Raw genomic sequence first — 12,809 nt, 5'->3', positions numbered from 1 at the left:
ATTTTATCATAAGTAACTTTTCTGGAACTGATTACTTATTCTTTTCGATTGCCGTTACATGTGCACATAACGTCATCTTGTTTTTTTGCCGTAAGAATTGTCAGTTTGGTTGGCGAATGATTTTTAAAAAAAATACCCCGTCCTAGCAAATATTGAGAGGAATTGGCTATCCTTGGCTATCAGTATCGACCGACGTTGCCATAAACCTTAGCGGGATTGACGTAATGACCGAGACGGCAGAATCCAAGAGCCTCTCTTTGAAGATGTCTCACCGTGTGAGAATAGTAGATGTGATACTCCTCTTGCTTGGCGTGGTGGGAACTTGTCTCCACGTGCTTGGGCTTGTGTTTCCTGCATGGTGGTACATCGACGACCCGAACAACGTGGGAACCGATGACGTCACGTACTTTGGAATCTGGGCAACAGTGACGTGCCAAAACAGCACCTGCATAACAACAAGTTCGGATAGATCTGGCAGTAGAGGTACGTATTGGAGTCTTACATATAAAGTAAGAGGAATAAATGCACTCAAATTAAAGCTTCGATTATTTGTACTATTTCAGTGATGGAAGGTAATATATTTTTCTACAAAATAAAATCAGACATCGTATGCTGATGTCACAAATGCTATTGATTAAACGACACCAAAGGACCAATCAACAAGTTTTGACAAATTATAACAAATATAACGTATTTATACATGTATTTCTTGATTCTCCGGGTGACTGGAACATTTTGGAGTCGGAGGAATAGGGTTAAGTGTGGGAAAGGAAATATAGAATGAAAGATCACTTACTTTATGTTGTGATCTAGCATGTAAGTACTTCATTCCAAATGTTCTATCAGACGTTGTATTCCCGGACATGTCATTTACATTTAACAGCTAGTAATTGTTGAAGTTTGGAGTTTTCTTCTTAAAAAACAATCTTATCAAAATTGTATCTTCATATCGTTCCCGTTTACTGATATGTCGCGTAGATCAGTAAACGGGGGCGATGTGAAGATATGATTTGAATTAGATTGGTTGCATAAGCAATAATATGGGTTTTCATTTACTGAGGAATACAGCCATAGAAAATAGTTCTTAAATCTTGATTTTTTGTTGTTGTTTTTTGTCTCAAAAATTGACTAAAATAATCAATAGAACAACGATGGAAGCACCTGTTTTCAAGAATTGGACCGACGACGCAAAATGCAAAAAAATAAATAATACATTAACAACCAGAAGAATATATGAATGAATATGGTCACCGTATGATGACTTTTAATATAGTTTACAAATCATAATACACAAACACGACAATAGCAAATTTATGACAAACACAGCATGGCATTATCTATATTTACAGTAAAACAGGAGGCCCAGATTAGAACATAGAACCTACATCAATCCGCCTACAGACAAAAAACCCAGTTTCAGCTGAATTCTAACGTTCAATTTATAAACAAACGTTTAGGTATAATTTACAACTCCTACAAAGCACGAACGAACGAACAGACGTAAGGTATGGCAAAAAACATGTACATTGTACCACTTGCCAATAACAGGCCTACTTACTGCAGTAAAGACATAGTGTCCCTCAGTTAAGTTAAGTTTTATACAGCTAATACAATACAGTTCTTAATTTTGATTACCTCAAGTTAAGTTAGAATAGCCAAATATTAATAGGATTGCCAAATCTCAATGTTCAAGCATCAAGTGACCATTTCATCTTTTTTCTCTTGTATTATTGTATTTATTCGTAAGAAAAAAAAATATAATGAAGTTTGTATTCCAAAATAACAACCCTAACAAAAGGGTTCAGCATCAGATGTTTGGCATAGAGAGCTAGACGCTTCAAAAGATCTACAGAAGAGCCGTAAACGGCTTATTGAAATTGAACCTTTCAGCTATCAAGATTTCTATAAAAAGGTCAACGTTATTAAAAATATTTTTGTATCCAGCAACATACTTATTCATTCAAAAAATATTATTAATCAAATACATATCATTTTCTTTGCAAAACATTATCTTTATTAACAAGTATTAAAATAGCATGAATACAATTTTCGTCTCAGTAGTGTATTTGATTTGCCATTATCAAGAACTATATATAATACTAGCTTCCCCTTGAAAGTTATGTATTAATGTAACACTAAAACTTGTTTGTTTCCCACAATAACACAATAACGTCAATTGAAACTTAAAACTAATTTTCTGATATTTAACTGATATTGATGTTCCCTATGTACTTTTGATATTTTTTTTAAATATCATGGTGGCAGAAAGGTTCATTTAATCCTATGTCAATTAAGAAATTATACCAGTTATTCAAACTCTGATCTATTTATTATGACACGTTCTTGTTACACAACCAAAAAGAGTTTCTATGACGTTTAAACAAAGTGAAGCTGAATCGAGTCATTTCGGTACTGACATACCAACTATTGTACATACGCCTACAGCGTAGCCGAATCGACATCGATTATGTGGACAACTCGTACACATTTTACATCTGTGTGTGTATACGCTTCACTGGTCATTTGTCTGATGGAGGTGACAGTGTACAAACCGTACTAGTCATCGAAACGTCACATAGAAACGCTTATTGGTTGTGTAAAAAGAACTTGTCAAAACCAATACTTACAAACCTGCAGGAAATGTTTCGAAATATCTGGTCTATTGACTTCCCCTTAAACGATATACATAGATTGTGATTTCTACTTACTCTACTGTTCTCTCTATTTCATCAAAAACTACCAGTATTTCTCGTTAAATAAATTTCAGTTCTGAGTGATGCTATTCCGTTGAATGTTCAAACAATTCTGTATGGATGGCAAATGTTTGATGTACATTGTAAAACTGAATAGATTCACAATGGATGCGAAATGATTCTATTAGATTTTTTTATTTGTATTATTGATGATATGGGTGATTTTACGGTGGCAACAAAATTGAAAATTGTACGCAGTTTGCATACAAAATAAAGAATCGTCATCTTCTCATACACTCATACAAGTTCGCCGTAAACACGGCTGACTTTCAGCCTTTGTCTCTAATTGCACTTTAAAAGTATTTCATTTATAAATTGTTAAGTTAATCCATTATTCAATTGATTAAGAGTAATAAAAGCGCCCTGGAGTAATTTCATAAATATTAACGAGCATGATATTGAAGCTGTACATCATACTAATTCAGATATTAATTTACCATTGACAGTTTACGAAAGTACATGTCATTTAGGGCGAAGAACACTAATATTAGTCGTTCACAGAAAGGAATATATAAACATTAATCTACCAGGTATAAACTTTTAAAGATGGAAAAGCATATATTTTCTTCAGTTTAAATAAAATAATCACTGAAAATGCATCAAACAAATGGTCTTCGTTAAGTTAAAGAGTTGTTCTCGCATTGGTTTCAAATCAATCATGAAATGTTTAACTGTGAATGGTTGGTCACTGACGGGGTCTTCCCCGACCACCAACTCGGCTTAAAATCACATGTTTACATAGGTGGTCAGTTGATGATAGTGAGTTATAGTCTATAGCAGAAATGGTGTACAGGTACATTGCACAGGTAAATCAACTTCTAATCAGATAATCAATAACTGCTAATAATTGTAAAATATTGATCAATATTTAGAACAGTTTTCAGACATAAAAAGGGTCTGTAGCCAAGGGGATCCGGTATCATCTTACTTATTTCTTTTGGTAGTTGAAATATTAGCTATCATGGTAAAAAAACAATAAAAACTCTAGGGCATAAACATAAATAACAAAGAACACAGGCTCTCACGGAGAATAACTTATCATTGCAAAAATGAATCACCTGTTTATATCTCTCCCTACTCAAAGTAAAGACATAATTCAATCATTGAACAAAAAAAATAAACCGCTCAACAATTGTTCAAGACCATAGTGAGGGTGAACTCAAAATTATTGATTTGGAAAACTTTATATATGGACTTAAAACTAGCATTCAATCGGTCACTTTCAGGCTTCTTTCAAGAATACTTCCACTTAATCATTATTTAAAAATAATTGGAATCAAACAATGTGATTTATGTAATGTATGCCAAGAAAGCAAACAAACTATAGAACATCATTTTTAACAGTGTCAAATAACAAATAACTTCTGGCAAGACATACGTAGATGGATATACTTAAAAACTGACCAAACGTTCGAAATAAAGGAAAATATTATACTTTTTGGCAAAACTTCTGAATTCCAAAAATCAATTCCAACTAAAATCATCATGATTCATGCAAAAATCTTCATCTACTTTAGCTCCAGAAAGGTTTACTGTGTATATTCATGTTTAATAATGGCTATCTTTTATTGCTGTATTAAATGTGTATTACTGTTATATGTAGGAATAGAAACAGTATTTTATTGCTGACATTAGTATCAATGTGGCTTAAATTAAGGAATTTTGTTTTTCATATAATGTAATGTTATTTTTCTTTTTCTTATAATGTAAAAATTATTATTTAATGATTATTTTCTATTACTTAGTTCTGTGTTAAATGTGTATTACAGTTATATGTAGGAAATAAAAACTTTTTATCCATTTTATTATTTTTATTATTGACTTTAGTATCATATCTACAAAATGAGTTGACATTCTTAGTTGAAACAGGCTATAACTACACTTCAAAGGATTTCCTATATAAACACCTTCCTTTCAATTCTCCAGAGTTGGTGTTCGGGGAATGAGCCGTCACTGACATGACAATATGACTGATATTCATCTATTAAAAAGAAAGCATTCGTGATGTAGTTATAGGTTTTGTGTAGTTACGTGAGAACGACTTCCTCTCTGTCACTTCTACTTGTGCATGCATTCACATTTAATTGAATTGAAAATAACTTATTGTTAATTTCTTTGGCCTATTTATGTTGCAAACAATTTTAACAAAATGTGCAATGGAACGATTTATAATCGGGGTATGGTAGTTGTGTGTGTTTGGTTGTAACAAGGTGCTGCCTTAGCATCCCTTTCATCAGGTGACAGAACATTGTATTCCATTACATATGTTAATATACAATATACTATAGCTATCATACATTATTTACGAAATATTGTAGGGACAGGTAAAACTGTATTGTACTAGGAACTAATTATGCGTGTTTAAATGAAATTGATATAATTAAGATATAAGGAAGGATAATTACTCTGGTAAATGATAATAACTTAAGTTGAACTTTTACCCTATGACAGATTAACAAGCGTCCGGTTTTTTTGTTACAGCTTGGTTACAAGGCGTGGCGGTGGTAGAGACCTTTGCGGCCATCTTACTTATGTTTAACGTTGCCACACAGCTTGTGCTGGTCCGCCAGTGTAAGACTGTGTCCATTCTCAGGCGGCTGGTGGTTATTCTCACGTCTGGAGCAGGTGAGTTACCTTGTAACCATTATTTTGACAACGTATGTTTGGCAAATACTGGGGCGTTCAGGTAAGGTCAAGGTTATGTAAGGGCTGATTTCTGTGTCAGATAAAGGTCACGGTCGATGGGGATAGTCTTTTGTAAAACAATGAATGGAATCAAGGTGTATGGATAATTCAGTGTCAGTTTCAAACTTATAAATAGCTCAGTAACAGGTAAAAGTTTAAGATGAGGTCAAGGTCAGTACGACAAAAATGGTTAACAACACAACTATTCATATGAAACTTCATTGTCCTGCATGCTTATGATTATTACTTTATACATTTTTAAACTACTTCAATGTGCAAACTTGAATCGACTCAAGATGATTTTGATATGACCAACTGGTATGGTTAAAAGTAATAACAGAAGATACATGGGCTGGTCACAATGCGTATGAATACATAAACGAAGGAGAATCACTGTTGATGGCTATCTATTAGAGCTATTTAATATCGTAACCAGTATTAATGAAAATTGTTTCGCCGCAAACAGTATGGAATTATTCAAAGGGCGCTGATCAAGGAATGATATCAATTTGCGCACTTATTTAATTACATTCTTCCAATTCAAGTTTGTCATCTTCAAATATGAAGATTATTTAGAAGTATATTTACAATATAATGGGTTAAAGTTAAATATATACATTGTATAAATACATGGTATTTGTTGTTTTGTACCAATAGGTTGTGTCATTATCATTGGTATCCTGCTGTTCGTGAAAAAGAAAGCCGGATTAACTCCCCTTGAGGCTCTTGAGACACGTGACGGCGCGACAGGGTGGCCGCTGATTCTGTCATCAGCTGCTGCCGCCGTGTCACTCATAATCGCCATGGTGATGGGGATCGGTCAGCTGACCATGTTTACAGAGAAAACGGACTATGACCACGAAGACAAATCAGTCGCCTACTGGCAACAAAAAGCGCAGCAACTAGACGACCTAAGTGACCTGGGGGCTCGGGTCAACGTCTCTGCGACATTCATGTAACATAATTGACACCGATGAATAAGTTTATTAAAACTGAATAGGTTAATTATCTAAACATAATAAAAATATTTCATTTCTTTTCAATGGTATAACAATTTTATCTTTCCACGGGATTTCTTCTTAATTGATAGGTATGCATGTATTTGTTATCTACATTTTATAACGGGCATATATACAAGTTTCACAGTCGGCATAATGAGTGTCAAATATTGAGATAGTTTAAGGTATATTCTGCTTATGACATCAAAATAAAATAAAGTGCTAGTAGTCAAGAAGACGATTCGCTGAGAAAATCTGTGTATACGGCATCGTTGTAGTAAGATGTGAAGCCAGCACTTTCTACTAGGGAACTGGAGCTGAACTGTTATGAGAATAAGATAAATGGGTGATATTTCTCCAACAATAAAAAATGTTGTGACTAATCCTAGTCTTGAAGAATTTGCACCCTAAGGGTTTTAAATAGCAATGGTAATGAGTTAAGGAAGAGACGGACAGGTATAACATGACCAAACACTCAATACACTGTAATGATAGATAAATTGGTCGGACAATCCTTTTAACATGAGGTCAAAAACAAAGGTCAAATAAATATTGTTTTCAATAATTATTGTTGATTGAAATAAGATATATATCCTTTCCAAGTCTTATGTCTGATTATTGTGAAAGATGAGACTATATTGAACAAAGATTATTAACCGATGAAATGATGATTTCTCTTTGAGGTCAAATGCCAACTTCTTGAATAAACCTAAAGAAGGTTACCTGAAAGGATAAAATAATATTACAAAAACATGGCTGCTGCAAAACCAATGCAAATTTAAGAATCAATCGCATCTTTAGTTAAAAGAGTAAAAACAAGTGAAAAATTTGGAATTTTTTCATGAAATCTGCATAAAAAGGTGTATGACAGGGTGTCGTTCTATTCCCTCTAACTTTTTGTTTTCCCTAGAAACAAATCTTTATTTTTTTATGATTTGTAGCTTGGATATAAGTTATTTTATATACCAATTTCAAAAAGAATTCATTGACAAAAAAATAATTCTATTCGACTTTACAATCATTTTTTTTGCGAATTTTTACCAAAGGGTAGCCATTTTGAAAAAAAAAAGATTTTTGTTTTAAAATATTATGTCAAAAATAGACATTTATCATATTGTTCTCAGATAAATTCAAAAAAGATATATATGCATTTTTTGGCGGGAACCTTAATGACTTAAAAAGGGCAAAAAAATGACATTTTTCAGACTTCAAAGGGGGATAATTCTTTCAAAGAATATTTTAAAAAAATAGCCTGGAAACCTATTCTCAAATTTTGATATTTTGTTAGGTACACCCCAAAGAACAATATATGCGAAATTAAAAAAAAAAAATCATTGACTGGATTTGTTTTGCCTCTAGTGTCCTTCCTTGCCTTCAAGGAGGCAGTGAGTGGTGATTTTAGCCACCGAAACTTTGACGATATAGCAATGTAAAAACATATACGGAGCTATACAGGAACCTGTCCTAATTCACTCCACACATCGACAGATCTGATACCAGTTTTGAGGCATGACACAGAATTGCTCTATGATGACTTATATAATGTAGAAGTTTACACTAGGAAAGGTCTAAATTCAAACTGTATATACACGTGAAACTCATGCTTCTGGGACAGACTTCAAATCCCAGTACCAAACACCATATTGAAAAGAGACGGATCACTTAACTATACAGGGAAAAACAACCTGTATTCTGCAATACATAACAGGCAGTTCCTTGATATTGGAGGAACTGATTTTCACTCATCCACGTTAGCTCTCTATCTGTGTTAAGTGAATAGTTTATACCGCACTTTTTTGCTACATGGGGTTGGAAGTAATTTTATTGATAGGGACCCAAGCCATAAATATATTGTACTATATTTTCGTACATTCAGCCAGATAGTGAAAGATCATATAAAAGAAATGCAGAAAGACTTTGACAGAACATTTAGTTCAGGGGTAAGGATTAAGAAGATAAAGATGTTCCGTTAGGGTAGATACAATGTAATATATACAGGTTGTAGAATTTTTGGAAACTAAAGCTTAAAGGTTTGGTAAGATTAGACTAATCAGACTAATGTCAACCTTTTACAACAGTTCTTAATGTTTTCATGACATTTTTCAATGCCTGTTATTATTATTCATTCATTTTTTATGCTATGCATATGTAGGTTCTATCAAGTGTTTTTGTTATTCTGTGTTGAGCTAGTAATTCGCTTTGGAAATTGAATAAGACACAACGGAAATAACTTCAATTTAATATAATAATTTAAACTTGGAAAAAAATGTACATGTATATATGGTTTTGTGGATAGAAATGTTAAATGAGTATTTGCTGAAATACCGAACTATTTAAAAGGATACTTCCTTCTTAACAAATTCTAGTAACACAAGTATGTTCACTATGACATGTTAACTTTCTATTGTCAAACGGAGAACAATAAATTATGTAACACTGAAAATATCATTTTTTTTTTTATAAATATTATTGACAAGTCTGTGGTTGTTGTTTTTTTTATTTATTTTTCATTAAAACCGAGCCATTTATCTCATTCAAAAGATATTCGTATTACCAAATGTTTTGTGGAACTAGAGTGAGGTTTTACAAAACATCGATCAATATACATGTAACAGCAACTAGATCTTGGAATCAGTGTTATACGGTTTAAACATACAGTTACGCTTGTTTTCAGCTTTGTGATTTTCTCGAAGCTCCTATCAACCAATCAACATCTGATGGTCTGTGTTCATCCGTGGTCTATGGTCCTTGGTCATCCGTGGTCAGTGGTCCGTGATCATCCGTGGTCTATGGTCCGTGATCATCCGTGGTCTATGGTCCGTGACCATCCGTGGTCTATGGTCCGTTCTTAAACAATATTTGTTGGCGCTATTTTTTTTAAGAAAGTGCCTAAAGGATTTTTCCTGTGTATCGCACGTGGGTTAAGCATGCTCCGTAATATGAGAAAACAAAGACGGTCGACGTGTGGCCATCTTGAATTATGAGAGTTAACGATTGTTATCGCTATTTATCACATTAAATAAATATCTGTTTTCCTTCAAATCTTATATTTAAATAGAAATAAAGTACATGATGTTACCATGCATCTGGCATGTATGAAATGCCTTTTAGGTAACACAATCCAAATTTATCTCTACAAATTAATTATATATATATTGATCAACATTGCCAAAAGTCAGGATAACAAAATGTTGTTTTTCAGATAAAATACGAACGTTATTGGAGAAACAGGTCCCCAAACTCGTGATGATTAGTTACCATGTTTATCTAACTCTAGTTTTCGAATTGTTAAAGACACCCAGTAAACCTCGTGTCTTAATACAACTTGAAGATTAACTAACACGAGTTAGATAACATGATAACTATCTATCAATCGTCTGGTAACCTCTACATAACCAGTCTGAAACAATAAACAAATGTTCATAAACTGTCTGTGAAAGCAACTTAGATTGTAATGTCTTGTAAATTACCTGCTTAATTTATATTAAACATTCGTGTTTTTTGTGTTGAGGATACTAAACATTTAATGCATGTAAATTCAGTTTTAAAATGAGTTACAAGATATGTTTACAAGTAAATGTTAGAATTCAGGGGCTGGTAACTAAAGCGATGTCGATGTTGTAAGTATAATTATACAATATTACCAATTACTGTTTTAAATATTGAAAGGCATTAAGGGAAGACAATCAAAATGCAAACATGAACAAAATGAATTTAGCGACATCATTTTAAACAACATTTAAAGAAGTAATCAGAAACAATGTTCAGGATACCACAAGGTAAACTTTTTGTGTGTTCCATGAATTACCTCCCTTCATACGTTATTGTGGAACTTGTAACACAACAGACTTAAGCTTCGCATCATAACATGTATTTATATTCTCCCTCATACCAATCGTCCGCATATAAAAAAAAAAAAAAAATCAATTGATAACACAAACACATAAATGGGATTATAGCTCGTTGCTCATTCGAAAGTTTCGTAATTAAGCCGTACGTAGTACTGTGTTGAGCAACGAACTCGAAAGAGCGCACTAGCGCGTGCACACACTACATAAACCCTACGTCACCTGACATCTTCCCCGATGACACGTAACCGTTAGCTCATGCATATGCATACCATTGAATTTAATTTAATTTCTACCATCGGCAATGTTATGATACTAAATTTAAGTCAGGGACGACATTGGGTGACACAACAGTTCAAAGTTCATTTCTGAATCAAATGACTAGTTGTAGGCTCTATGAAAGACGTGCAGTATAAAACACTTGAAGCGTTAACCGTTTACAAGTCCAAAATATGAAATTGCTGAATCGAGATGTGTAAATGACGAAGAAAAATATCATTTCCACCAGAGCCATGATCCCCAACAACTCGAGAAGATCTCACGGTTTTCGTATAAATTGGATTTAACATAATGTTTATTTTTCTTAAATTAAATTCTGTCCCTGCTTTGGCGTCGATGGGAACATGAGAGAGATATAAATCAGTTAATACAACTCTGAACTTGGTTTTTCTCCGTAAGTCATAAACGTATAGAATTCTTTTCTTTATGAAACATCCCCCGATACAACGCAAAATGGCCGAACACAACCTTTTCTATGTAAGTACGTACGGTAATCTGAGGTCCGAAGTCGGTTGATCGCGCTTAGTAATCTAAAAGTGGTACCCGCGGCTCTAGTTATAGTTTAGGACGTGAAAGGAATTCCAGGTGTTATGTAATACTTGTGAAACTCTCATTCAATCACCATACAATTTATATTACCCTGCGAAAGTCCGTATCTTTACAGATATATTATCACAATCGGACGTAATGTGAACATACCTGTTGAATTCAGAGTGTGAAAATCGGAGAAGGGAGCTTTGGGGCTAAGCTATCTATAAAACTAGAAATTAATTCTTTTCTTTACATTTGAAAAAGAGCATATCCCGATTACCTTAAGATGAATAAGTATTAATTGAATTGCCATAGGGTCTGTCTCCGCACCATCTTTTTTTAAGAGGAGATCGTTATTTTGGACTACATGGGGAAAATCAGGCTGACTTGTACTTTCATAACGATATATAAAAACACAGGAGTCTGGGGATCAAACTGAGCATAGTGATTTGGAGTCGATCATGTATCGACTTAGGAACAAGACTGGTGCAGAATATCTCACATGCACACGGGGTTACGACATCATATTCATTTTGGGTGACAGGGGTCTGGGAATTAGACTAAAAATACATGGGATTCACATCTAGGGATTCCCTGATATTTAGACACATTAACAATTTTTAATTAGACGATCACGTTTTTGCTCTAAGCTGTATGTGTTTTATATTTCAAAATTAAGACGAAAACTTATCTAAGCACTATGTATCTTCAAATTGCTTTAGAAGGTTTCAGCTTGACGGAATCAGGCGGATCTCGTAGTGTACGTCATTACCACAGGGACATGAACATCGGACTGTCCTGTACATATTATATAGTCAATGCAATTATACATTTATAAACAAAAATGCATGACAAAAGTACAAGAGGCTGGAGCTGCCGATCAAAACGTGTTCAGGATACCACGAAGTAAACGTTGAATGTGTACCTTGAACTACCTCCCTTCGTGCGTTATTGTAGAAACAGTCTCGAAATTAGTTGTAGGCCCTATGTAGCATTAACAGTTAACAAGTCCAAAATATGAAATTGCAGTATCGAGATGTGTAAATGATGAAGACAAGTATCGTCTCCTCCAGAGCCATGATCCCGAACAACTCCAGAAGATCATACGGTTTTCTTATTAGTTTGATTTAACATAACATTTAATGTTTATTATTTTAATTAAATTCCGTCCCATCAGAGGAACACAAGAGAGATATATCAGTTTATAAAACTCTAAACTTAGTTTTCTTCGTAAGTCATGAACGTATACAATTCTATTCTTTATGAAACATCCCCCAATAAAACACAAAATGACCGAACACAACCTTTTCTATGTAAGTACCTACGGTAATCTGAGGCCCAAAGTCGGTTGATCGCGTTTAGAAATCTAAAAGTGGGACCCGCGGCTCTAGTTATAGTTTAGGCCGTGAAAGGAATTCGAGGTGTTATGCAAATAATACTTGTGAAACTCTCAGAATCACCATACAATTTACATTACCCTGAGAAAGTCCGTGTCTTTACAGGAATATTATCATAATCGGACGTAATGTGAAAATTCGGAGAAGAGGCTGAGCGTATCTAGAACCTAATTCTTTTCTTCACATTTGAAAAAAAGCATATCCCGATTACCTTAAAATGAAATAGTATTAAATGTCTAAACGGCTTGCCGTAGGGGCTAGAAATTTGACTGATTCTATTGCAAAGGGAACTGACTGTGCAGTCATCGGAAACAGGGA

General features: G+C 33.9%; 1 protein-coding gene across 1 annotated transcript; it reads left to right on the top strand.

Annotated features, from left to right (window-relative positions):
• The first annotated feature begins 228 nt into the window (after nt 1-228).
• Nucleotides 229-8,907, top strand: LOC110448402. Its single transcript, XM_021494619.1, has 3 exons — nt 229-483; nt 5,235-5,378; nt 6,096-8,907. The coding sequence occupies exons 1-3, from the start codon at nt 264-266 to the stop codon at nt 6,395-6,397; spliced, it is 666 nt and encodes a 221-aa protein (XP_021350294.1). The 5' UTR covers nt 229-263; the 3' UTR covers nt 6,398-8,907.
• The last annotated feature ends 3,902 nt before the right edge of the window (nt 8,908-12,809 follow it).

This window comes from Mizuhopecten yessoensis, unplaced genomic scaffold, assembly GCF_002113885.1.
Source record: "Mizuhopecten yessoensis strain PY_sf001 unplaced genomic scaffold, ASM211388v2 scaffold4033, whole genome shotgun sequence".
In the NCBI taxonomy this organism is placed as follows: Eukaryota; Metazoa; Mollusca; class Bivalvia; order Pectinida; family Pectinidae; genus Mizuhopecten; species Mizuhopecten yessoensis.
This window is presented reverse-complemented; position numbering and strand designations above follow the sequence as displayed.

Coding starts and splice junctions, on each gene's coding strand:
- LOC110448402 (XM_021494619.1), top strand. CDS start 264: ATGTCTCACCGTGTGAGAATAGTAGATGTGATACTCCTCTTGCTTGGC. Junction 484..5,234: donor GGATAGATCTGGCAGTAGAG/GTACGTATTGGA, acceptor TTTTTGTTACAG/CTTGGTTACAAGGCGTGGCG. Junction 5,379..6,095: donor TATTCTCACGTCTGGAGCAG/GTGAGTTACCTT, acceptor TTGTACCAATAG/GTTGTGTCATTATCATTGGT.